General features: G+C 45.6%; 7 protein-coding genes across 7 annotated transcripts; 5 read left to right on the top strand and 2 right to left on the bottom strand.

The window, feature by feature from the left end:
• Positions 1-268: 268 nt before the first annotated feature.
• N7520_006864 (uncharacterized protein) lies at positions 269-3,101 on the top strand (the record flags this gene model as incomplete). Its single annotated transcript, XM_057140798.1, has 2 exons — positions 269-1,108; positions 1,272-3,101. 2 exons carry the CDS (start codon positions 269-271, stop codon positions 3,099-3,101), a joined length of 2,670 nt encoding a protein of 889 aa, XP_056994804.1.
• Positions 3,102-9,115: 6,014 nt separating this feature from the next.
• N7520_006863 (terpenoid synthase) lies at positions 9,116-10,186 on the top strand (the record flags this gene model as incomplete). The annotated part of the gene is made up of 1 exon (XM_057140797.1): positions 9,116-10,186. One exon carries the CDS (start codon positions 9,116-9,118, stop codon positions 10,184-10,186), a length of 1,071 nt encoding a protein of 356 aa, XP_056994803.1.
• A 2,288-nt stretch (positions 10,187-12,474) lies between these two features.
• On the bottom strand, positions 12,475-14,268 carry N7520_006862 (cytochrome P450; the record flags this gene model as incomplete). The annotated part of the gene is made up of 3 exons (XM_057140796.1): positions 12,475-13,525; positions 13,584-14,080; positions 14,131-14,268. The coding sequence occupies 3 exons, from the start codon at positions 14,266-14,268 to the stop codon at positions 12,475-12,477; spliced, it is 1,686 nt and encodes a 561-aa protein (XP_056994802.1).
• Positions 14,269-15,528: 1,260 nt separating this feature from the next.
• N7520_006861 (uncharacterized protein) lies at positions 15,529-16,570 on the top strand (the record flags this gene model as incomplete). The annotated part of the gene is made up of 3 exons (XM_057140795.1): positions 15,529-15,844; positions 15,900-15,986; positions 16,035-16,570. The coding sequence occupies 3 exons, from the start codon at positions 15,529-15,531 to the stop codon at positions 16,568-16,570; spliced, it is 939 nt and encodes a 312-aa protein (XP_056994801.1).
• A 1,709-nt stretch (positions 16,571-18,279) lies between these two features.
• Positions 18,280-19,675, top strand: N7520_006860 (cytochrome P450; the record flags this gene model as incomplete). The annotated part of the gene is made up of 2 exons (XM_057140794.1): positions 18,280-18,950; positions 19,030-19,675. The coding sequence occupies 2 exons, from the start codon at positions 18,280-18,282 to the stop codon at positions 19,673-19,675; spliced, it is 1,317 nt and encodes a 438-aa protein (XP_056994800.1).
• A 1,906-nt stretch (positions 19,676-21,581) lies between these two features.
• On the top strand, positions 21,582-22,457 carry N7520_006859 (putative short chain oxidoreductase/dehydrogenase; the record flags this gene model as incomplete). Its single annotated transcript, XM_057140793.1, has 2 exons — positions 21,582-22,056; positions 22,141-22,457. 2 exons carry the CDS (start codon positions 21,582-21,584, stop codon positions 22,455-22,457), a joined length of 792 nt encoding a protein of 263 aa, XP_056994799.1.
• Positions 22,458-23,770: 1,313 nt separating this feature from the next.
• Positions 23,771-24,655, bottom strand: N7520_006858 (aldo/keto reductase; the record flags this gene model as incomplete). The annotated part of the gene is made up of 2 exons (XM_057140792.1): positions 23,771-24,277; positions 24,335-24,655. The coding sequence occupies 2 exons, from the start codon at positions 24,653-24,655 to the stop codon at positions 23,771-23,773; spliced, it is 828 nt and encodes a 275-aa protein (XP_056994798.1).
• Between the last annotated feature and the right edge of the window lie 2,191 nt (positions 24,656-26,846).

Raw genomic sequence — 26,846 nt, 5'->3', positions numbered from 1 at the left:
GGTTATCTACCTTGAGGTCACAGAGACTGGCGCTCGACTGGGTTTCACAGAAGTCCACATATCGGAACCGTTTAGATGATGAGTGACTGAAAACCATAATGCCGTTGAATGTGTAAGAATTTAAGCAGCGAGACCAGTAAGATCCTGGTCAAGCCGTTGATTTTTCACCAGGCTTTTTTGTCATCAGAGGGTGAGACCAAGCCACACGCCAAGCCACACGTATTTCCCCTCATCTTGTCGCTACGAAGATAATTCATATGCTGAGCGAATGATCATGATTCCGCATAGACGAGAGCGTCCTTCTTCACGAAAGGGATCTTCTTCCGATGAAAAGACCTCTAGCGATAATCTCTCTGTCATATCCAACGTTTCAGATGAGCAAGATGAGTGGGCCGATCTATCTGATCCAGATTTTTCTCCATCGAGCGATGCAGCGTCAAGACCCAGGCCTCGCTCCAGCTTCAGTCATAGATATGGAAGACCGAGATCACATCGATCGAGACATGCAGCCCCAGATATATCAAAGCTCGAAGAAGCGACACGAGAGAATACGATATACCCTGTCCGTCGCATTAGCCACCAAAACACGACATTCGACGGATTATTACGATCCGGGGATCAAAAGGAAGACATTACCGTGCACTTAAACTTTGATGGGGCCATCGATATTTCCGATGATCTGGCATACTTGTCCAGATTGAATCGCTTGGGGCATTTCAAAATAGGAGTCGCTTTCTTTGAAGATCGGCTAGCCTCACACGTCGACTTCTTCCCAGTGGTAGCCGAATACGCCGACTTCCTCCTCGAGCAATGGGCCTTCGAAAAGGCCGAAGAGTTTGTTCAAGGTCGGCTGGACGATTCTTCGGTCACTTACTCAGATGAAGAATTAACGTTACTGCAATTGCTGAAATGCTTTGCAATGATTTATACAAAGGGTGCGTTGTTAGCCGCGCTTGAGAAGGTCAAGGAGATGTTTGTGGATCTCGATGAGTCGGATCTACATGAATGTAGTACAAGAGGACCGCAGAAACTCGAAGCAATGGAGAGTAGGGCCTCCTGGTCAAAGGGTAGACCGAAGAATATGCCAAAGCATGTTTCCCAGCATGTGGTACGTGATGCGACAGAGGATACAATCGAACATTCATCAACAGGTACCACAGAAAGTACATCGAAAAAAGTACAAATGAACCCGTGGTTCTATTCTTCTATTGGGCTGCAGGTATATTTGATTACTTTACTTCACTACAATAATGTGGCTGATTTCATTCCAGATCCAGGCGACCGAGCTCTGCTTGAGAATCATTACTTTTGCGTTTACACAATCCAGCTACCTAGGAACCAATCATTTTCGAACCCTTTTGAATTGGAGTGTCGCAGAAGGAATGCTTATATCTTATAACTATGGAGTTGGCGTCAGAGTTCGGGAATCCAGAGGAAATATCCGAGACATGTTCAGAGTAGAGTCACCGAAGGTACAGACATCTCGTGAACTTCCTCCATTCCAACAAACCCCTTCTGCATCGGTGCAAGAAATTCCTCAACTTGGCCCCTGGTACAGATTTCTGGTCGAAGAGGGGTATTTATGGGAATCACACAGATTGCTGAAGTCCATCTTATCTCTTACTGCAGACAACTTCGGCTACTACCGTCTTGATGGGTCCTTTGAATGGCTTTTTGAGCTGGAAAACTTACAAGACGCAGTGGATAAGTTTTGCGGGGGAAGTTACGACGAGCACCGAGATGAGCAATTTTTCTTCGCGGAGTTTGCTAACGCAACTGAACTTGTGCACTTCCTGGACATCCAGGGCGACGAACATGTCTTAAATATCCGAGATCGATTTGCTAAAAAAGCGAAGTCGATGGCAGAGAGACTTTTCTCGGACCATTGGGAGCTGATAAATAGTCGCTCATACCTCTATTGGCTGATTATCGACGCTAATCAGAGACATGAAGCCAATCAAAAGCGGATTCGGAACATTCAAAAACAGCCAATCATGACAGAGACACATCATACATTGATAAGAGATCCTACTGAAGAAACTGTCATGGAAAACACAAAGAAGCCTGCTGAGACTGACCTGAAACCAGATGACCGGGTGATTGTTTTCGAGGTGGTTGAGGCCAGTGCTACGGATCTTGGGGATTACTACTTGAAGGCTATTGCACTTTCCATGCTTAGTAGTTTTCATGTTTATCCTGACCATGAAAAGGCGTTTGAGTTAGCACACAAGTTGGCCTCAGTCTATCTTGATGAAGTTGGCAACGTTGGTGCCTATGCAGCCTGTCTAGCCTATGAGACTATGCTGCTTGGTCCACAGAACTCCTCAGAATCGGCTAATAAGCGGCGCAAGGAGCTTTATCTTAGCCTCAAGGATTTTGAAGAATTGCATCCTTCTAGATTTGACCTCAGAGATGGCCTTGCGTTTCATCCTGGAATCGTTTTCCTCGATTCGCCCGTCGTTATTTGGGACAAGATGCAAGCCCTTCATCAGCTTTTACTGAGCATGAACCGCCCGACAGGAGCTCAGATGTCTATTTCAAACCGATCTCTTGTTGAGCGACATCTGCCCGAGAATCATTACCGCTTGCCTGTTGGGATTCCTCGCTGCTCTGGATGCGCATTTTGTAATTTGGAATCATCCTGGGACGACCATTTGCCAAGCTTTCACGACCCAATGCGAACATACGAGAATGAATCTCGGATGCCTGATTCACAGAAGCCGTCTCCTCAATTTCCTGTACAACGTGCTACATCTGCGCCTGCGACCAATCCTCCCCAGCCAAAGAACGTGCCGCACTTGGACTTGAGGCCTCAGCGACAACCTTCGCCGTCGCCAGAGAAGAAAGAAAGGCCCCAGGATGATGCTGCGAGGAGAAAGGAAGATATGCTGTCCCAAAACAAAGCTGGTCGAATAGGGTCGAGGTTGAGGGTGGTCAAACATCCGGAAAAGGAGCGCAGACCTGCCAGTACTTACCCAGATCCGCCAGCACCTCGCTCTCCGAACACACCACCCAAAATCCTCGAGCATGGATCTAGCAAGAAGATTGAAGTCTTCATTCCTTCGTGGGTTACGTATGAAGCAGGTGCCCCTCGCCTCTGACCACGCCTTGATTCGTGCTAATTCTATTTTCAGTACATGAAGTCACATCTTCGTGACATACTTTCCACTGATGAAAAACTTTCTCGATACATACTGAGGGACTTGTATCAATTGTTTGACGCCAATGGAACCCTGCTGACAGATTCAAACTGGGCATCTAAAGTCCAAAAAGGCTCGACGGTGGAATTGAGACTAGATGATGATGCTCGGCGAGAAAATATGGAAAGTTTTGGAGATAAACAGGAGAATAACGTACCACAAGAAGATGCTGGTTTCTCCACTAAGGCAGCTGACGGCTCAGCTGTCCACGATACGCAGTCGGGCCCAGCATACCGGCCTTTTGTTGAAGATGACTTGGAATGATCACGCAATTAGTAGCGAAGACGATCTATTTTTTCCATATAATTTGCGTATCCGTTGCTATAAAAACAAATACAGTATTTGAAGAAAAACAAACAACATTTAATTCTTCGTCTATGCGCATCTAGTGCTGGCTGGCGTGCTTATGAATGCACCTTACAGTCCTATTCAGGCCGCCCACGGGACATTTGGGCAGTTGTTGTACATATTTATGTCCGGATGTTGGTACAACTTGTAAGTATCGAGCGCAGAAGTCTAGGCTTAACATGGTGCTTCCAGGTTTGGTTCACTTAACCCCATACTACAACAATTTCTCCTCCATAATTTGATTCTCATAAACATACAGTATATGGCCCATCTCAAAGAGATTTTCAGTACATACGATTATAGAATGTGGAAAACAGGGCTTGCCGTCCGCTCATTCATACTGGCATAACCTAACTTTCGTGGAACCTACGCCTATTTACTATCGTGCTTTCTGTACTACTAGGTTAAAACCGCAACACCCTAGGAGGGGTCGAAATCGAGGGGGTGGGAAGCGCAGAATCCATTTCTCCTAGCTCGCTGCGACCTCAAAGCAGCAGGTGCGGAGCCAGATTAGGGCAAAGTGGGCATCACAGTGGGCAAAAGAAAGGGTTAGGAAACCAAATCAAAGACTGCTCAAAACGCCACACAAAAAGACATAAGGCTCTCCGGCGGCCTCCAATTATACGTCTATCTTAGTGCAAATGCGTTCGATGCGTCTTGGGTTAAAAGCACTTCCTATATAAACTCAGCGAAGTAGACTCGAATAATTAAATTGCCCCGAGGGATCATAGACACCGTAGAATGTACTGCTACAATGTCCGCTCTTCGTGGACGAGAGGAAAAACATGATGGATAAGATCTGTGCACGGTCCGATCTCAGAGGAAATTAGGTTGGATTACAAGGCTCTCTTGTCTCACTCGCTAGCGATCCACTACGTCGCTGGAATATTGCATTAACTAGGCCTTCTTAGGTAATTCCGTCATTGCGACGTTGAACCAGAGCCGGTGGACGACGAAACAAGTGGCTAGAATTGACAGACATGGACAGGCGGCGAAGACGCTGTTTATGATGAATCGAAAAGGCCTTTGATCACCGAGAAATTACGAATAAAGACAGCATGGCCAATATAGCACGACTGTCGAGGAAGCAGAAGAATTGAACAATAGGAGCGCCTGTAGATGTGGAACGTGGAGAAAGCAGGTCTTGGGCTTGATATGTAATGTGGGGTTTGGCTCGATTTTACAGGAAATCATGGAAAACTACTTTGCATGAGCGATCATACCTGTATCAGAGGCCCTTTCCTTTTGTCTCTAGTCATTCGTTACTGCGTGGAGTTACTGGAGTACTGATATGTACTATCGAAGCACCTACATTGCCCAGGCGATAACTAGCTAGGTAGCATTAGGTCGATAGAATATCATCATCATCACATCATCATCAATCCCGGAATCTTATGATATCGTCAATGATGCTCTCACCTCTGAGCTACAGTCCAATTCTCGGCTTTCGGGCAATTGACAAGATAACCTATGATGAGTTAATGAGATTGAGAAGAGCATTGAAGACCACATTTTCCAGATTGATTGCTTAATCAGCAAGTTTGGTAGGATTCAGAATGATTAGAAGTGCCAGATGACCTTGGGTTAGATACAAAAGAAGAAGACGATAAATGTTTGTACGTGATGATGACCGCATAACATATCAACATTTCAAGGCTCTGATAGTGCGTATTCTATACCTTGATTACTACTGCGTAGCTTCCAACGTCCTAATTGGGATCCAACAAGTCTAACAAGTCAATGAGAAAAGATGTTGTAATTGGCAAGGGTTTGATCGTTTGCCGATAGCATCTTATTCAAAAGCTGATGGTAGATATCCTCTATCTTTCGGCTTCTTTTATTGAAGACTATTTTTGTCTCATCTCCAAGTCGCTCATCTTTCTATAAGCAGTCACGCAGGGCAAGCTCTCACCAATCTTCGTTATGGACCGAAAAATTCGCTTAGCATATTGTTTGTTCCAGCCATGGATAATAAGAGTTGAGGAAAAGCTTGAAGCAAAAGCCTTGTTGTCATCAAAACACAGAAGCGGATGGATGTCTCTCGTCCAGTTCTTGCGGTTGGTAGGACTAGCAATCCTGCTCGATTTTCCATATGATCGGGAAACTGTTGCATGGATACAAAGCATGATCGATCTCGATATCCAAATACGCGAAATTGTTCAACGCGAAGTCTTTCTAATAAGGCAATGCGCTAGCATAAAATTTCTAACAGCCAACGGAGAATTTCATCTCTGGGGGCCATATCGCCATAATGGAGCTATTGTATGCCAGCAAGAATAATGAAGTGTTCTATCAGTAATTCTTCCGAACACGAACAATTTTTACGGTGGTAAAATACCATTATATATTTTGTTGTCGTCTACATAAAGTTTTGAGATATTTGAACAAATAGCTCATTCTTGGCTATTTAAGGTCGTCTATTTGATTGGGAGATAATCTAATTAAGATAAGCTTCGATGCACACTGACGAACGTATGCAGCTTTTTGCAAGAAGAGGAAAGTATGTTGAATTTACTATGCTTTTGACACTATTCATCATTCAAACAAGCTCTGGCACCAATAAGCCAAGAGAAGGCAATGTATTGATAGTCACGTGCGAACAGTTTTACGCTGCTTATCGCACTTCACCCAAAGCAGTATAATAGAGAAGTTGTAAAAGAGGATGGCCTCATGTCTATAGTGCATTCGAAATTTACTCCACTGAGGGAGCTGTGTGCAGATGCCAAGACGTTACCCATTTTAGATGGAGGATCGTGGCCCAATGATGCTGTTCTCTCGCGCAGCTTGGAAGGTCAGTGCGTCGTCGCAAGACGGGGGGCGATTCTCACCCACTCTCACCCTGCTTCTCACCCTCACTATTGCGCACTCACCCTTCTCACCTCTGGTCGCGCGATGCTAAAGCGGCTCTCACCCATTTCTCACCCTGGTGGCAGCCACCGAACTACTGGCCGCATTTAAGCCACACGCCGGTTATAGTAGTATGGTGGGTGACCACATGCGAATCCTGACTGTTGTATGTTTTTGTTTTATTTACTCTTGGACCTGCTGTTTACTCTTTAGTCCATTCAGGCCCATTGAAGGAACCGAATAAGTGGGAGCAATAAGTAAAGTCTAGCTGATGATCACGTCCATGATCTGTGACAGGGGATTTCCATCGTTCGCCAGTATCTGTTCCAAATCATATCTGATCGCTAAGCCGTTACCCTGCTCCTCCGCTTCGCGAAAGCCTGGCGCATAGTCATCCACTAGATTGACTTCACCTCCTTGGTAGATTTCCACGAGCGGCCTTCTTCCTATAGGAATAAACCCAAGATATATTTAGCTAGTAGGGCTTCTTTCTCGCGGGTTAATTCGGTGATACAGAGGTAGACTATATAGAAACTTTGAAACTTATTTCCTCTAGAACTTTTATCCTTTACCGTGCTAGAAGATAAGCCTAGTTTTTTGAAAGGTCCCGAAGATATTTTATACTATAAGTTCGGGACCTTTCAAAAAACTAGGCTTATCTTCTAGTGCTTAGGATTGATAGCTCTTTCTTAGCGTTAGTACATATGTAGAGAAATAGAAATTCTTCCAAATTAAAGACCTAAATCACGAAATTATTAGTCGGCTATCACCTACTGTTCGATCAAAGCTCGTTTCTGTTAATCCGCGGCGTTGGTCGCGAACAAAATGCCTCCATGCACGAGAGGCGGCATCAAAATCTTCCGGGGCCACGGGCTCTTCGTGTCGGCGAATGAAGGAGGGGATGCCTCCGGGTCACCGGCTGTGCTATCTTATAAGGGACATGATCGAATGGTGACAATTTCGAGGGTTGAAAAGAAGCGAGGAACGCGAGGGGCTGGAGTGTATTTAACGGACGACTTTGACACATACCCGCCCCAGTTTCCACCAAGGCATGAAATCTATCTTTCCCGTACATACTATTCTCAAACACACGACACCTGTCTTATATTTGCCACCTTTGAATCTTCACTCGCAACTTTTGCTGTATAGGCTTAATCTTCAGGTGATAAATATTCAGGTAGGTGAAGATTATCCGGACTGGCCTAAAGAGTGCCGCTAGAGCAGCGAACCGCTCACGCCCGAACCGTGGGCGCTAGGTGACCACCACCTTAGACATGCTAGTTTTTTGTTTTGTTTTTATTCAATTTCAGATATTCATAAAACTTGCCATTGCCACTGGAGATTCAATTTTGCCGGCAGAATTCGAATTTTACTATAAAAGCACATCGTAATATTAGACGGAGTTTGCCAACTCTAGCCGACTATAGCTCAATTGAAGATTTATTTTGAAGCTTTGGCTATCTCTTTACGCGGTAATCGGATAGAAAAGCTAGTATCTATAGTATTCTTGCACTGCACGTTATGCTAAGATTATCAGTTCATGGGTCTATGTTCAAGTACAATGTTGCTGGGAGCTTTGAACGGCTAGGGATAAGAATAGATCACCACGCCAGTTTAACCATGACGTCGGCAGTCAGTGAGAAATAAAAAAATCGATCCAAGATCGACGATACAGAGGGTAATTGGACAAGCGAGTATACGTGTCAATATGGTACTTTTTGCGTGGCGTGGAGAAGAGAGAGAGGGAGAGCTATCAACAGAAAGGCTAGAATCGCTAACTAGATGCGGAGAGCCGCAGATGAGCGCTACGCGTACTACTGGAGTGGGGCGAATACCCCCTCTTCTGGATTCAGGCACTTTTTTTTCTCATTGTCCAATGAGTATCGGGCGCATCGCCTTGATATGCGTTGCTGTGTTCCCGCATGAATCATCTAATCTGCGGGACATGGCCTAGGCCTCGCCAAGACTGGGAGTATTTCGCAGAAATACCCCATCAAGCTTGTTAGCCCCCTCTCTCCTCCACGCCACACAAAAAGTACCATATTGACACGTATGCTCACTTATTCACCTAGCTCCGTAGCTTCGATCCTCGATCCTTGATGACTATTCGTGTGTGGGTGCGATATACAGGGCTTTTGTTTAACCTACTTTGATGGGCCATGTGCGTTCACCTGTCCTCTATATTTCGCCTTTCTGTTGATAGCTCTCTCTCACTTCTCCACGCCACGCAGAAAGTACGATATTGACCCTTGTTCTTGCCTATCCGCCTACTTCCGTAGCTTCGATCCTCGATCCTCGATCCCCGATCATCGATCATGGATTCTCGATCTTCGATCAAGAGGCATGCCGGGCTCTAATTTTCCATTAGATTCTACCTTAGATTCTACCCTTTCTTTCGAGTATAAAAGACACCATCGCTCCAAGCCCTGACGAGCCACCAACAGCGACAATTCAGACGCTCTCCTTGCACTCTCTTCTATTCAATCGTATTAAATAGCTCATCATTTTTGCAATATTTGCTCTACCCCTCTCATTTACAAACCCTTGAGCCACCCTAATCACACAAGAGGACACCCCTGATGTCTAGTCAATATTGCTCCGTGATCAAGGTTCCACCTGAACATCAAAATCATGAAAGTCAAGGTCCTATCTTCGGATCTTTTTCTTTGTCAACCGAAACACAGTGTATTCCAAGACATCCTCATTACGTCGACAATGAAATGATCCTCTTCAAACATAAAGGAAACGATTTATGCTTGCGCTTTCTGAGTGACTGGAAGAAAGTGGAAGAATCTATGAGTGTTCACACTGATGTGTGTCCGATCTATTTCCCCTTCAGTCTGGAGCTTCAGTTTGATAAAGAACTGGAAGCTCGGCTTGCTCATGACTTACGAAAGTGGCCTTATTTCCAGCTTTTGAGCCCGCATATCGCTCAAGTGGGAGTAGATATGTCACGCCTTTGTTCGTTTCAGTCAGATCTGAGCTATGAGCGAAGAGTCTTGCTCCACCGACATTTAACTTGGATTTTCATCGTGGATGAAGTCTCTGAGAAACTTCCACTCTACAAATTACATGCGACTGCCGGGAAAGTTTACCTGGAAAACTTCAAAAGCATCATGAGAAACGGACCAGTTGAGGACATGATGCAGTTTAAGGGTTCTTGCCCAGATGAGCTGATTCAAATGGCTCTTGATGCACAGTGTATCTTTGCTGAGGATCTGATGCCGCTCAAGAGAAAATTGCTGCAACCTCATCACCTGCAGGCATGCATCGACGCGTTTGATCTCTACTTTGACAAGCAATATGAAGAAAGTCAAAAGTTTTGCACGGAGCAAACATCGCAGGAAGTACTCAAGACGAGAGGCTTCACAATCGGCGTTCTAGTGCCTTTCCTTCTTTGTATGACTTCAGCGCACGCCGAACTTTACAGAGCTGATGACCCGTGTCTCACTCAAATTGGAGTTCTTGTTGCTCTCTTCCACGACATCATGGGTTTATTCAAAGACCTCGATGCACTCAACAGAGAACAACCAGATGACAGCTCTGCTTTTCTGAATCTTGTTCGGTTGAGCATGAGAGAGCATGGGTTGAGTGAAACGGAGGCCTTGCGCTTAAGCGCACAAAGACTGAATCACTTTTCCCACTCCTACGAATTTTTCATCAACAGCTACGCTCCTGCACTTCAGCAGTTCTACCGTGAGAACTTGCGATTTTGTTTCAACTTCTATGACTACCATCTTATGGGGATTCTGGGCAACCCAAACAACCGTTACGGCTGGAGTATAGTCTAACAGGTTTTATCGATTACTCTGATTCCCAGCAATTTGAAATTCAAATTTGAAATGACATCCATGACAGGTTTTGTGTAAAATAATCTGATTTTATCTTCGATTTCATCGGGATTTTAGAATATCACTATATTGGGACATAGCTCGTACTCATCAAAAGTGCCTCTGCAACCTCGTACAGTAAAACGGCATAATATATCCTACAGGAGTGCTAACAGTCTATTAGGCTGCAAAAGCCTTGATACTTTGTTATTTGGAGTAAAAAATAGTTTCCGGCTATTTAAGTGCATTGGAATTATATACTTAGGTTTTAGGTGTACTCTAAGAATCATACGATCATTTTTCAATGGTTGTCTCCAGTCAAGCTTGTATTGTCGATGATCTGTTGTTATTTAGCACTCCACTCTCATGAAGAACAAGAAGCTTGTAAGCTGTTGTATGTTACTACTACCTTAGTCAAGCCGATGAGGCTTGTATATATTTCATCGCTGTTGAGAGCTCTGGCATTTACTAAGAGCACATTTGATTCGGTATATATCGCCCAGGCAAAAGAACCAACTTATCCCATTGCTAACGGTATGTGGGACTTTTCGGCAGGCCTCCTTTCCAAACAAAAACCCATTTTTGCCTCGATCATACTCAACACAAACATTCACCCCTCGCATCCAGAACCTTTCCAATGGTATCCGGGGGCATATTCCCAATAGAATAGAGCTCGTAGTGAATGGTTCTGGGTGTTTTTGAGGCAATGGATGGCAGCAGTCACAATGAGCAATGAATGAGCGTTGCATGGACAATATCAACAAAGATTGCGATGTGACTCTGGAAAATGCCTCTATTCAATGCAAATGAGGATCAAATTCATAAAGGGTGAAAACTTAGTTTTGAGTCCCCCAGACCGAGTCCTGCTCATCTGGTCGGTAGAATACTTGACTAAAACGAAATATATAAGCTGAACACACAACACTAAATCTCACTGGTCTGTGTTGTAGCATCGGTTCTTGGGTCTCGAACGAAATATATGTCCAAGAAGGGTAATGAAACTTGCACGAAAGTCAAGTTGCCCGCACTCAAACTGTATCGATGTCCTTGTAAGCTCAATGTTTAAAGATTTCTCCTCATAAACATTGTTGCAACGGAAGAAAAGTGTGAACCTACATTAACCGTTTGATGAAGGATGGTGTATCAAGTAGAGATGAAATCGCACGGCCCAGACCAAGAATGAGAGCTGGAAGGATCGGGGCCGCGGATGTCTCTTCTCGATTCTGCCAAAGACAAATACCCCACTTGATATAATAGGTCAGGCAGAATGGCAGAGATACCAAGAGACAGAAGACTGCAATTTGGGTGGCTATTGAAGAAGACATGCTGAAATTTGTTCCAACTGGGTTCTTTGGCAGAGTTTGTAGTCAATAAAGTCAACTCAGGTTGAAGAAGCCTTTGGAATATGGCATGATGGACTTATATCAGCTACTACCAAGTACTCCAGCTGGCCCCCGCTGGCCCCCACTCTTAACTGCCTGACCTGGGGGCCTAATAACTACCTATTGAGACGTCATTTCGAAGCCTTAGCCGCCACGCATCAAGTGCCGTTTTGGGTTTTCTGCCATCCAAATAACTACTAGTGTGATTCCATCGCTTCCTCTCTCCCCATCACCCTTGTACTTTTCCTACGCATCATATATTCATCCTCAAGTTTTTGGAATTGAACAGTTCAAGGGAATACCTATCCACGACGCAGCAGCTGAAAAACAGCATGTGAGTATGGGGGCAGATACTTCATCTGTCTGGCGCTGATGCGGGGGCCAAATGCCAACTGTTCCTTCAGCCCCACCTCATCCTTGTCGAGGAAAATGGCCCCCACCCCCACTAACTTAGTGCTCACTCCACGACGGAGTAAGCGAGCAGACTTGGCTTGGACCAGGGTACGGGTTCCACAGGCGGGAAGGATTGATGATCCTAAAATTTTAAGCCGGCCTATAGTGACAGGACATTTTGCACGGATAACCCTTTTCAAATTCAGACGCTAGGAAGTGTAAGCTAAATAAAGCTAGACTGTGTATCGTTTCATGATGTAAATTACGAACACTAGAGGAGCTAGCTGCAAAGAAAGAGCCAATCCATGCCAGTTTTTTCGGAACCCAAAACCTGCAGTAATTCATCCCCAGTTTACTATGATACACCCAAGTTTATGCTGATACATATAACATAAAAGATGGTTTAAGTGTTCCCACAATTTGAATCTTACCTGTGCTACATTTTAAGACGGACAGCCACCTGCTTTCTATTTCTCATTGCGAGGAGACATCACGAATAGTGACTTTGCAAGGGAATCCCTGGGCCGGATGGCCCGATCCCTTTTGAATCATATAGACACGTTCACCAAACATCGTCTTCTTGCCGGTGGATGGATTCAAAGAATCATATTCGGCATAAGCGTCGTGGAAGTCGAATTGACGCACAACCATAGCAAGCGTAGCCTTGATACCCATGAGAGAGATATTCTGACCAATGCACTGTCGTTGACCATGCTCAAACGCTCTCCATCCTCCAGCTGGAGGGTACAAGGGATGACCCTTTTCGACAAGCCAGCGGTCCGGGATAAAATCGTGTGGCTGAGGCCAGAAGGCTGGGTTGCGATGAACGGCAGGGTGCACGATCCAAATCGCAAACCCTTCAGTGGGGAAGGATCTCCCATGTTCATCGCGGAGAGAAACGTTAGGCATGCCGTCTCTGAGACCGTTCGCGGGTGCAAACAGCCGAAGAGTTTCCTTGATAACGGCATGGGTGTATGGAAGTCGATTTATCATCTCAGGGTGTTCCATAAGAGCTTCATACGCGCTTGATGCACCAGTACCAAAAACAATATCATGTTCCTTGCGAACTTTGGCGAGCATCTCGGGGTGCTTGGATAGAAGATACAGAGAATAAATTATAGTCGCTGCTTCGGAATCGTGGCCAACGAATAAAAATAGGCGGGTTTGAATAGTGGCCCATTTTTTGAATTCTGGGTCAAGTTGGGCTTTTTGAGATCCAGGATGGAATGTCTGTTCCTGTGGTCTGGTTTTCATATACTCGGCAAGAACAATGTCGATGATCGACCTGGGGCGAGAAGTCGATGGCTTGATTTGATCGATTTCCCTCCATTCTTGATATCGCTTTTCAAGCTCTATTCCGATAAGATGGTTCATAGTGCGTGAATTCTGCCACTGTCTGTAGAATCGAAGCGGACTCCAGCGTTCAAAGAAAGTGCCTGTCTCGATACCGCACTCCCATTCAATTGTGTCTCGCATTGCTGCAGCAATTGGGTTGTGTTGCTCCTGGAACCTAAAGCGTGTGTTCCTATAAACTTGCGTCAATAAACAGAACAAGTTGCTAGTTATGCTCGAAGAGGACTCACAAGGTGATATTTCCGATGATATCCATAGAATAGCGACAGGTCAGTGGATCTAGTAGGAAGGTATCCCCTGCTTTGGCATGGCCCTTGAGCAATTGGACGTAGACCTTGGCCTCTTCTAGGATGCATGTCATATGACTCAATGAAGCAGCCATGCTGAATCCATGGTTGAACAGTTCTCTGGCGTGTTTCCAACGGGCACCATTCGTGACGAATAGGTTATCCGAGCCACCCGCCATTGGATTGATAAATGGTTGAAGGGCCTTTGGCTTCGGTAGATCATAGGTCTGGCATGCGTCGATCGCCATGGCGGGTGATGTCACAATTAACATAGGCTCGTTAAAAGGCCAAACATCGACATAGAAGCCAGTATCGAGGCCTTTTGTCTCTGCTGCAAAGTGGGCAAATAAGTCGGCTTGGCGAACATCACTTGGCCCTTTCTTGTGGAGCCCCGCCATCACGGCGAGATTTCCCAGGACTGGATTCCAGGAAGGAGTCGGCTACAATTCCCATTAGTATGAAGTATAATTGCTTGGCATTAGGTGCTCACAAATCCTTGCTTTCTTAGACGGTAGAAAATTAGTCGCATTTTGATGAGCTTGTAAAAGAGGGTCGTGAGGCAGATGGTTGCAATGCCCACAGCCGTACGGCTCGCAAGCGTCCCCCATTCTTTGGTGGCACCTTCCATCATGGGATTGGGTAGATAAAATGCAGCCTTGAGATTCCTATGCGTGCAATTGTAGATCAAGGTCGGTATGACGATATGTTGAGTCGGGGCATGTGTAGTAAAAGCTGAGTTGATGAGGAGCGGAAGGAAAGCTCTAGCAGGGCAGCCTGCAACTGTAAATCGCGACACAGCGCGTTTCAAACCCCTGGGTCGGGCGGTGTAAAACGAAAATCCCTGTCAGAGTCTGAGTTATTTACCAGATTCAGATTGTTTTAAGTGAATCACCGCTCCATTATTGGGGGCCAGCCTTAAGCCTAAATAGGTTAAGCGGGAGGAACAGCACAGATACAAACATTCATTAATCGCCGAATGATCATTGGTCAACTAAAAATAAAAATTCAAGTTAGAGAGGGTCTAGGGTCCTTGTACTTCTTTGGACTTGCGTGATGCAAAGGTATCTGCGGGATGATAATGTCACCCCGCTCTGCCCTTTTTCAGCCCGGGGTCCGCTTTCCACCGATGCTGATTGGTAAAGTATAATCACAGAGCCAATTGTGGTCCACATCTGGCGTCATGTGTGTAAATCTTGTTAAGTCTTGATTCTCAGGCACGACAGTAAATACTTCGTGGAGGTGTATAATACACCCGTGAATAGCTGCAAAGTAACTGTAGATCTTACTCTTTTTGGGGCCTTTCCAGTCCACTTTCTGGCCCCCCTACGGCCCGTGCTCCGTGCATGATTGGAAAAGTGCTTCCTAACGAAATTGGGGATATACACCCGCTGATACTACATAATTGACCTAAATAACATGCATTTAATCCGGCTTGTCAACTTGGGGGCCAAATGGTGGCAACATTTGAGAATACCTTCCGCTAATGCGGGCCAGAAAGTATGAATAACCCCGCCAGTGCGGCCAGATTGATGACTGCAGGATTGCTTTTAATGTGCAGAAACGCCAGATGCCCCGCGAAAAGTTTCGTGATTAACATCCACATTTCTATCATCCTTGGACTTTCTATCAATCAAGAATGGCGCCTCAGGATTCTGCCGGTCGAATCCCCAAGAATGGACTTATTGTAGGTTTATCATGAGATGAAGCAATTCATTTTATAGTGTATTGACCAACGTGCAAGGTTTCAATTTCAGTACTCCTTGCCCCTGCGATTTTGGGGGTATTTCTGCGCTTGTTCATCATCCTTCGCGTTCAAAGGCGGAGACCTTCACTAGATGATTATCTGCTGGTTATCGCACTCTGCTTTCTTCTGGCTAGTATAGTCATCATGTATACGAAAGTCATCGATGACTTGTATTTGATGTGGGCGATCGAACTAGGGATGAGAAATGTCACCATACCAGCCAATATCCTTGACGTCGCCTACAGCTCCCATGTGTGGAGTGAAATTTGTCTTTTGATGTCCTGGTGTTCTTTCAGTGCCGTCAAATTGAGCTTCATGGTTTTCTTCAAGAAGCTGATTAATCGGATGAAGACCTGGCAGATCTACTGGTGGGTCGTCTTCACCTACACGGTCTGTGTTCTGATCTACGGATCCTTGGTCTTCTTCATCAGCTGTCCCTACTTTTACAGCCCAAAAGAAAGTTAGTCGTGATCCGATCGAACGTTTCACTGAGGCCGTTATACTGATGATGGTAGACACATGTACTGTGGGGAGACATAAGGACATGATTGTGCAAGAGTCGATCTCGCTTGCAGTTCTCGATGTGGTTGGCGACGCTCTGAGTAAGTTTCACCTACGTCACAACCTTGTATCTTGCTAATGCAGTCCAGTTCTGGCCATTCCAATCAATGTCATCTGGAAGATTCGAGCCCGTTGGGTACAAAAGATCTTCCTCATCTTATCCCTATGCTTGACTGTCATCATGATCATACTTTCAATTGTTAGAGTATCTGGACTCGTGTACCACGGCATGATTGATACCGTTTGGGAGACCTATTGGCAATTCTTAAGTGCCGAGGTTGGCGTGTTCCTCGCCTCCGCCGTCTCATTCCGTTCTCTGTTTGTGTCTCAAAGGTCACATTCGGGTCCGAATTACTCTGTCAGGAAAATGTTCAAAGATTCCTTCCAGTCGCCAAAGCGACGCAACACTGGGTCACTCTCAGACTCCTTGTGGGACGCACCAGGAAACGAGATGGACTCACTACCAAACAACGCATTTACTGAGGGCCATATTGCGAAAGATGGGAACTATGTAAATATTCCACACTCGGTCCATGCAGGCGACATGGACTTGGAAGGTCAAGCTGAATTCGTCACCCAACCGACTTCTGCAATTGTGAAAATACCGCGGGACGAAAGGTCTTGACAGGACATTATTTGAACTCTCTACACCACGTTGCTCAAGTTTTAACACCTTCTCATTATGATTCACGACCCAGAAGCCTGTTCCCCACAGATAAATATGGCCCAAAATTCTACCCTGGGATTTTGAATGGTACTTTAGATAGCCACTAGCTTAGCTTTCTTGCCAATACATATCAGTACTTTGTTCATTCCTACCCCATTTCAACGCCAGGGGAAAATCTTAGTAAATTACAGGTTTACGAGAATTCAATTGGGGATACTGTCAGCCAAGGATCAACAAGCCTGAAAGAGCTCATTTTCCTGTTTCTTGTCTCTTCCATTCTTTTCTCCAACGGGAGAGTTTGGGCGATCATGAGGGGCGAATTTAGAAAAATTCCCATTCGGCGCCACAATGCACGGGTGTTTATGCACAAAGATACGGAGCACTTTCTCCAATGCCAACGCATCTTCTGCAACCCCGCGGATAAACGAGGCAGTGAAGTTGGGGGCCTTACGCTAATCAATCCGTCAATGAAATCATTTAGCCCCAAATTTCCATTCGAGCATCTGACATGCATAAGAAATTAAGTTTGATTGGTCAACCTACTGGGGCCAGGATCAATATGCTATGCCGCATTTAGACATCCCCGAAGCCACTCTGCCTGCATTTCACGCCTCAAGCGGCATGGCAGTTTACAAATTTCAAACCAATCACAGACTCCTTATCACTTGATTTCCATGACAGGAGAGCTGTATTGATATCCATGTTGTCTATTTTTGACTATTATCTCGCGAATGAGCACCACCTATGTTGGTTCTTTTCTGTCAGGCCTACACTAGTGCCCTCTGGACCTCGTGTTGGTGTCTATCATTAGCGCTTTCAACCAAAAGAAGTCTAAGTCCTGGATAAAATGTTATTTTAGGTATCTACGTCACATTCTCTAGTCCGCAAACATGTCTGCTGGACCAGTATGTGGAGACAAATCTCGAACCGCAATTATCAATTGGCTGGTGGTAAGTATTCAAGCGAACATTCAGTGGCATTGATATCCAGTCTCCGAGCAATAGGTACGTGGCCCCCACGCAGTATCATGAAATCGAGGCGTGAGTCTTTATTCATCTAGACGTAGTATAGCGCATATTGATTGATTATTTAAATCTTTGAAGTTACCACTTGGCCTTCCACCAAAAACCATCCAGCTCCAAACTTTGTGAACCAATCATCAAAGGATAATTCTTTGAATCCTTCGAAAAGCACACTTGTTTCATTCCGCGAACCTTCGACTGGAAAGATACAAGGAAGAAGTGCAGATCAATTCTGTGGACAATTACTCATCATGGGCCATAGTTCCGTGGCCGTGTGGTTGCTGGCCATTTGTCAGCAAGATTTGTTGACATCCTTCATTGCCATTATTTCTACTTTGTGTTTTGTGCACTATACAATCTGTACCATCTCATTCAACAAAACAACTTCAGATAAGCAAGGATTAAAGGCACCACCATTGGTGCCTTCTCTAATCCCCATAATTGGCAATATATCATGGAGAATGATATGGAATCCGCGTCACTGGGCGCTCAACACAAGGTAACTTGAACATGCGAATACAGAATTGATACACATTTCGCTAAAATATACTGTATAGAGAACTATTCCATCATGACCATCCTGTGAGCGCTTGGTTCATGGCCCAAAAAGTCTACATAGTCCAAGGGACGGATAACATGCAAGCGATGTTTCATCAGCGACATCCATCGTCTTTCACCCTTCATGTTTTTCTCATGGATCGTGTATTTGGTCTTCCGCGCAAGGCCCTCAAGATATATCAGAAAGACAACTCGGGCGGATACCCGAAACCTATCTCTCACAGCAAAGTGGAGCCCCAGAACCGGATCGAATATCTTCTCAAAAAGCTTGTGCACCGCTTCCTTCTTGGACCTGGTTTGCAACCATTTGCTCGGCGATTTCAGATTGATTTCGCCCAGCGAGTACAAAACCTTGCCGTCGGCAACGACTGGGTGGAATGGGATGACTTTGTTTCTTTCTATACGCAGGATCTTACTGCATCATTCCTCAATGCTCTCTGCGGCAAGTACTTACTCCAAAAACACCCGGATTTCCTGACTCACTTGTGGACCTTTGAAAACAACATCTGGAAGTTTGTTGTTGGCCTGCCTCGTTTTCTATTTCCGCGAATTTACACAGCCCGGGGTGAATGTTTAGCCGCGCTGAAAAGTTGGCACACCTGGGCGTCTCAGAATTTTGACCCAGCCGATGTTGACGCGGCGGGGGATGATCCGATCTGGGGCTCCAAATTCTTCAGAGATAGGAAGGAGGTTCTCAACCAAGTTGAAGGGTTTGATCAGGATGCCATTGCAACACATGATTTTGCTTTTATTTGGGGGTATGTGGTCATTATCCCTCACTTTCGAAGCGCCTGGAGTGACAAGAGTAAAGCTAAAATTTTTCTCTTTGTTCATCAGAGCGACCAACAATGTCATTATTTCGGCTTTCTGGACAGCTGTGGAGGCATTCAAGGATCCCAAGCTGCTCTCCCTAGTGCGAGAAGAGGCAAAGGCCTGCCTTCTCGTCGACCAACAGAGCGACTGTCTTCAGTTTGACATGAAAAAACTCCTACAGCAACCTTACCTCCAAGCCATGTATGCCGAAACACTTCGGCTGAGAATAGGCGGCTTTCTCGTACGACATCAGAATGAAGAAGACCTTAATATTGAAGGCTGGCGGATTCCGAGAAACCACTATATCCTGAATAACACGATGCATGGACACATGAATCCAGATATCTGGAGTAAGGGTACTTGTGAGAATCATCCTGTCGATGTATTCTGGCCCGCACGATTCTTGAAACCGGGCGTGGATGGTGTATCACAAGAGTTCACTATGGAAATGTCCAAGGGAGCCTGGACGCCTTATGGTGGTGGCCACAATACGTGCCCCGGTCGGCAGCATGCTAAAATGACGAACATTTATGCAACTGCGCTGATTGTATTGTCGTTTGACTGCGAGATCATTGCTGATTCCAAAGCCTTAGAGATGAGCATGCGAAACTTTGGCTTTGGGGTTGCGGCGCCAAGGGGAAATATACCAGTACGGATAAGACGGCGTTGAAACTCCTAGAGGTAATTCATTTATTTCATATACCTGGTGCTTGAATCGGTTGCAGCCTTCAAACTTTCTGGCTGTGATGAATGGGCCCTATCTCAGTGCTGCACAGATATCCTCTTTAGCCTAGAGCACAAACTATCATGCGGGCATGGTATACACAAACTATCACGCGGGCATGGTATATAAAGCACGGAGCTCATTTTTGAGCGCCTCATCAATTGAACTAATTAAACCATTAGAATCCCTTCATTCGGGCTCTTCAGATAGTGTAGCTCATTTCAAGTGATGCGATAAATGGTTGTACTGGATCAGTGGTGGTAAGATGAGGAAGGGACTATTGACAAAACAGGAGGTTAGAACTGAGGTGAACAGGCAAGCAAAAATCGATCTTCCGGACCTTGCAACTCATTAAACCAAAGGGCTTTTCCCTTACAACTGCTTGCACGAGCATGTAGAGCGGATATCTTCAGGTGCCCTCAAGGAAGGTTTAACGACTTAAGAGCTTCAAGATTGGGATGTCATTTGAGCAGCTTCTTGCGGCGCTGAAATTGCCAATGATGGATTTTATTCTTCCTGAATCAAACACTGTACCTCCATGTTGTAGTTTTTATTTGCCTCCAAATGCGAAGGTCCCCCCCCACTGTCAGGGCCTTGATGAATTGTCTACTTTGGGGGTTCTAAGAATTGAACTTAGTAGAAGGCCGTGGGCTTGATGGCCTTGAAGGAAATCCCGCTCGTAGGGACCTTTGGAAAGTAACGCGCGCCAGTAGTAGCACACCAGCAAGAGCTAAAGACGAGGCTTCACGTCTGAAATCTGGTCAGGCATCATCAAAAGGATGTTGGCAGAGAGGGGCGGCATCCTGGCTCTCGCTAGAAGGCTAATCTAATATTGAGGAGTCCAAGTTCCAGGAAAGCTCAAGAACAGTGAAGGTAACAGTAATATAGGATTGATTGGTCTCATTTCAGAGAAAAAGATGGAAATCCGATGTTGTTAGCATGTACTAATGAACGAGAAACAAAAATGACGCGCTTTTGGCGCGAATCCCATAGGCCATAGGTGGTTTATATTACGTAGGGGGTCCTGATAACTCATCAGGAACTAGATCAATGAGAAGAACTAATGTCTAGAGTTATTATCTGCAGTACGCTACATATATTGAAGCAAGAATGTGGCAAGATTCAAGATTTGTATTCGAGGGGGACAAACATCTATGGTTGCTAGTAAGCGGATCGAAAGGGAGCCACCCGTTTAAATCCCTTTTCTGATTGGTTAGAAACTTTTTGACGTCCTAATTGAGACTAGCTCAGGCTTCATAGTGGAGAGAGCTTCTCGCCCTTAATTCTGCCTTTTCTCTCTCTATACCCTTCAATTCTCCCTGATATTCAATTTCCTTTTACACCGAACGTTCTGATCTGAATTCTTCTCAGTGTACCCTCAACAGTGGTACTTCCTGCCCATCATACATGACGGTTTGGGCTACACATCAGCTTTTTTCCATGGTGCTTACTGATCGCGAGTTACTTTATGCGACGCCCCTGTGACTCTCCCGGCCTTACCTTGGTCAGTGGACCTTTGTTGAGTGCGCCATGGCTTAACGTCATTTTTGATTTACAATCAATGCAACATTTTAACGCACCGGAGATAACGGTAATAGCATCCAAACCCCGCTCTAGTCACCTTTGAAATAACAGCTAATGCCCCTAGTTATTTCAGTCATCCTCAGACCCCGCGCAACACCAGTCCCGGAAGTCCTTAATTCTCAAAATCAAATATTAAAGACCTTCCAAGCAACGCTCCTAATCTATAGCATTTGCGAAATACCTGGTTCCCGTTCTTCACAATAAATTGAAGTATCCCTCACCACATTTCCAGCAAAACGATTCCAATCGGGTTTAATAGAGACTCGCAATGGCATCCAAAACTTGGCTTATTACCGGCGCTTCATCTGGCCTCGGAGCCGCAATTGCTGAGGCAGCCCTCCAAGCCGGCCACAAGGTGATTGCCACGGCTCGCAATCCCTCTAGAGCAGCCGAAGCCAACCCGCAGATCTCGAAGCTCGGAGGTACTTGGATCGAGCTTGACGTCACAAGCTTAGATACCCCGAAGAAGGTCGAAGCTGCAATCAACGAGGCTGGTGGCTTCATTGATGTAGTTGTGAACAATGCCGGGTACTCGCTGCTGGGCAGTATTGAGGACATGAGCGAGACAGAAATCGAGGCCCAATTTAGCACAAATGTGTACGGTCCTGTTCGTGTATTGAAGGGCGTTCTTCCTTTCATGCGGGCGAGAAATTCCGGAACTGTTGTCAACATTAGCAGCAGTGCTGGCATTGATGGATTACCCACTTGCGCAATGTACGCTGGGTCAAAGTTTGCTCTTGAAGGTAAGTCTACTCTTCTCTGATTGATGGCTAGCCTTGGGAAGGCCAAGTACGTTTGGTGGGAGGGTTTGTTAAAGCGAAATACAGGCATGTCCGAAAGCCTCGCGAGAGAGCTAGTGCCATTCAATATCCGGGTGCTTGTCGTCGAGCCGGGTTCGCTTCGTACGAATTTCTGGACTGCCTATGTTGAGCCTGCTGCGGGCATGAACACAGACTACGCCGGCACGCCCCTGGAACAAGTTCTCCAGGCTTTCAAGTCAAACAAGGGGACACAGCCAGGCGATGCTGTCAAATGTGCCCAGAGAGTCTTGGATGTCGTGGACAGTACAGGCATGGGCGCTGGGAAAGGAAACCTGCTTCGATTACCGCTTGGCCCGGACTGTTATAAGCGCTTTCAAACTTAAATCGATAATTTGCAGGACAACTTGCTACAGATGAAGGAGATTGCGCACTCGACTAGCTACTAATAGACCGCATGTCTGCATTTAGATTGGCAACCTTGAATGGAAAGTATGAATTTCACTGAGGATTCTATGGAAATAGAAGGGCATGCTTCACTTGTAATTCTTGATTCATCATCTCTAAACATTCGATTTAGAAATAGTCTATGTAATTGAGGGGTTGATAAGATGGCCATATACTGTTGCTATTCACCGCCTTACAGGCGTGGCCCGGAAGAATACACGCGCCGGTGCTCAATTAGCGCTAGCGCGGAAATTCTCAATAAAAGCGGAACGCGCCAAATCCCCTTTATCCTTTTTCTTTTCTCTCCATCTACAGTTTACATTTCGATGTAAATACATTGGGGCTCCACAATGTGGCTTGCTGAGGGTTACCCGATCGCTTCGGCCTTCGTGGGTTTCTTTCCGTTCCCGGCTCTGAAGAGTAAAGGCGCTTCTCTTTCCTAGACATTCTCTATTATGTGGTGCCCTCCGCGGGAGCCATAGGGTGTTGAATGGTGAGAGGGCGTTACATGCTTTTTGCTTGATGGTATTATAGTGACATAATGTACGAAGGCTTGCAATGAAAGTGTTTCAAGATCACCTGACTCGTTCCTATTCTACCTATTTGCTTCCCGATCTAAACCTTCCTACCTTCCAAGAACCTCTGTATGTCCTTCTAGTACCTGTTGATACATCTTTTCTACCTCTTCATGTTTCCCTGGGATCTTCCCTTGGATAAATAGCACATTGCCAAGGATCTTTGCACTGCTGAGCGTATTAGGAGGCTCATGTGCAGGCACTTGCTCATTCACTTCCAGGTCTCGTCGATGCATCATTTCCACCTCTGCATATTTCGCTTGGCTGGCAAGAACATTACCAAGCTTACTGACACTGGTAAAGGTGTCGGGATGCTCGCGTCCAAGCACCTTCTCTCGTGTTTGAATATCCGTCCATGCACCGCAAGACTTGAACCGGATATCGGTGCACAGGTCGACGGAGGAGCCAAATGGACAAGGTTTCCTAAGATTTCAAATGTCCTTCACGGTCAGTTTGTCAATTGCTTTGCGCGATATTGAGAGTTTTTCTTAGCATAGAAGGTCTAAGCCATAATAACTGCACATGTACTATAACATGCTCATAGTAGGCAGTGTAGTAGACAAGTCGGCCGAACCTATCATGAAGCCAGAGCCTCGAATGAGATATGATCATTTCAAGCAAGCTATTGGTTTAAGAACAAGTTTGCATCATGGTCTTATGGCTTTACTCGTCAAAATTTATCGTTCCCCTGGATGGATAGCCCTAGGGACATAAGGTTCTTCAAGGTACTGAATCTCTTCCGGCGTCAGCTTGACCTGGACACTCGCAACAGCCTCATCAATGCGAGCCTTGGTGTTCAACCCCACGATAGGGTACTCGTTGGAGTGACTCAGTGACCATGCGATTGCAACTTGTGCCATGCTGATTCCCTTCTTGCCAGCCAATTCTTCCACGCGGTCGATAATAGCTTTGTCGGACTCGGACTCGCGCGCACGAACGAGAATACTTAGCCCAGCATCGGTGTTTTCGCGCAAGGTAGAGCGAGAAGCCCAAGGTCCGGCGAGGGCTCCACGTGCGATGGGAGACCAAGGGATAAGAGATACGCCGCTGTCAAGACAATAAGGGATCATTTCACGTTCCTCTTCACGGGCAATGAGATTGTGATAGTTCTGCATGGAGATAAACTTGTGCCAGCCATTGCGAATGGCAATATTTTGTAGGGTCTGGAACTCCCAGGCGGCCATCTACAAGAAATGAAGTATTAGTGCTTGCTTGTTCAGATTGTTAAGAGTGAAGCATACCGAACTAGCGCCGATGTATCGAACCTTGCCGCTCTCGACTACGTCATTCAATGCCCTCATGATCTCCTCGCGTGGTGTCTCACGATCAAGCCGGTGGATTTGAAGCACATCAATATAAGTTCCCAGTCGCTCAACACTGGCATCAACGGCCTCCAAGATGTGTCTGCGAGAAAGTCCGACGCGGTTCAAGTAGTCACCCGCGTTCTGTCTCCCGGTCGAGAGAGGGGGTGGAAAGTTCCCCTGATCGTCCACACCAAAGAAACATTTCGTTAAAATTACCACTCGGGAACGGGGGATGTTGTATTTCTTCGGATCTGCCATGGGAGTACATATCGGCCTGGTAAAAATCGGTTAGAACTCGCGTGCGTGTTCCCGCATTTCTCTTCTTACAGTATCCCAGGTTCTGATGCCTTTCTTGTAGGCGTGTTCGAATAGTGGAAGAGATTCTTTTTCATTCATGACCCAGCCCTGCCATTCTGGGGCGCCGTATCCCATGGTACCCAGTATCACCTTTGATACCTTGAGGCCCGAATCCCCCAGTCTGTATCATATTGTCACCGCAGGTCAGCAATTGGACCTTTAAAAATCTTTGAAAGGTATCTGGGTCAATAAAACCAAGGTGGATGCGGAGAACCTTACCGTGCGTATTCCATTTATCCGGAGATTGTAGTACTGGTCAGCGAGAATTGTAGTAGACTTGTGACTTAGGAAGCTTCAAGGGTTATGAATCATGTAGATGAAAGAGGACTGCCGGTTGAAGGTGAGGGCGAGAATCCTCTTTATTCTTATCCCACACTACTTTTAGCTGGGATTACCGATGGGAAGCCTGACACGTCTTGGACGGAGTTAACTGATTAACTCCGTAGCACTAGTCTTACTGGATGATTTCTGGAACAACCTGCATTGGTGCGGCGAATGAGGAATCCTCATCTACTAATTAAGCTCATTAATAGCCCACTTCGGCATAACATAACTGCTGATTACAGTTTTCTGCAAAGGAGTTAATCGAGGGCAGATCCAAATTCTAGTATATTCAAAGGCCAATGAATCCGCGATCTGACTTATACTTGGGCCGAGGTCTGCTTCTACTTGAAAAATCCGAGTTAATTTCCCCAAGTTGGGTCTATAAGTTGATTTGTTTCTATCTGGATATATCGACCCTGAAATCGAGCTTTTGAACCAGGATCATCATTTGAATTCTATTGTTTGAAAAGTAACGGCAATGACAATTTCATTGAATAACTTAATAAAAAATAATACAACAGTCAGGATTCGCATGTGGTCACCCACCATACTACTAAATAGCCGGCGTGTGGCTTAAGTACGGCCAGTAGTTCGGTGGGTGACCCCAGGGTGAGAAATGGATGAGAGCGGCTTTAGCGTCGCGCGACCGGGGGTGAGAAGGGTGAGTGCGCAATAGGTAGGGTGAGAATTGGGTGAGAATCCTACGGACTAGCGTGATCGTCGCACGGGCCGCCTTCCTAGAAAATACCGATGGATAATTAGGTATGAGCGTAGGCTCGTGAAACAATAGTCTCTTGGCATCTGCACACTGCCACATTCGAGTGTTAATGATTGGAATTTATGGAGAGAAAATATGGGCACTCAAGATAGACATCGTTTTTTGATTTCGTTGCATTCGACGGAATCGTATATTGAACATCAAAAAATAGGCCACTAATGAAATAGGTATATAGATAGTCTCATTAAGAGGAGGCTACTGTAGAGAGCAGCAATAAATTTATACTAATGGACACATGATACTTTACTCGAGCATACCATCAACAAGCTTTCATCGTCTTATCCATGACCGAGGTATATTACGTAGTTGGTTATGCCTAACTTAACTTAGTTAACTTGACTTAGTAGGCCGTTGTTATATAGTTAATTCACATGTCACCTGATGAAATTATCACTTGGCTCACGTCGCGACTAAGCATTCCGTGTTATCTTCATCGGTTTCAATGAAGCGAACACGTTCTTCACCCCCCGCTTCACTCGCCTGCAAAAAGCAAAATAACATTGCTAGGGCAACTGATCTCACGGATGATGCTCTTCGTAAGCACCATAAATCTTATCAGCCACTCTCTCCATAAAAAGTCTTCGACATAATAATGCAAGAAAAAAACCCTAGCTTAGCCGACATTCTAAGCATTCCACCTCCTTCTATCCGCTCCTTATAGCGTTCGGGATCGAGTAGTCTGTCTAGACCTAGTGATGCACAGTATCGGGTCAACCATCTTCGGCGCGCAAACATCTTCATAGGTAATGACCTAGATGATGATTTACTTAGCGACATCCGGACCTATATAGAGATAATTTTCATGACACTGATACTGAACTTTATGATTGGGCATTCGCTAACAGTTTACTCTAAACCCCGACCAGCAGCTAGAAACTGAGCCTTCCTCTTATCAAAATTTTTTCGTCCTGCTTCTTCCCGTCTTCTTCTCGATAGGGCAGACGTCCCGGTATAGGGTAAGCAATTACAGTACGGACAAGAGCTCGTATT

Source organism: Penicillium odoratum (assembly GCF_028828045.1).
Source record: "Penicillium odoratum strain IBT 22623 chromosome Unknown utg000005l_segment0_segment0, whole genome shotgun sequence".
NCBI classification, from domain to species: domain Eukaryota; kingdom Fungi; phylum Ascomycota; class Eurotiomycetes; order Eurotiales; family Aspergillaceae; genus Penicillium; species Penicillium odoratum.
The sequence above is the reverse complement of the archived record's forward strand: the minus strand, read 5'-3'. Positions and strand labels throughout refer to the sequence as shown.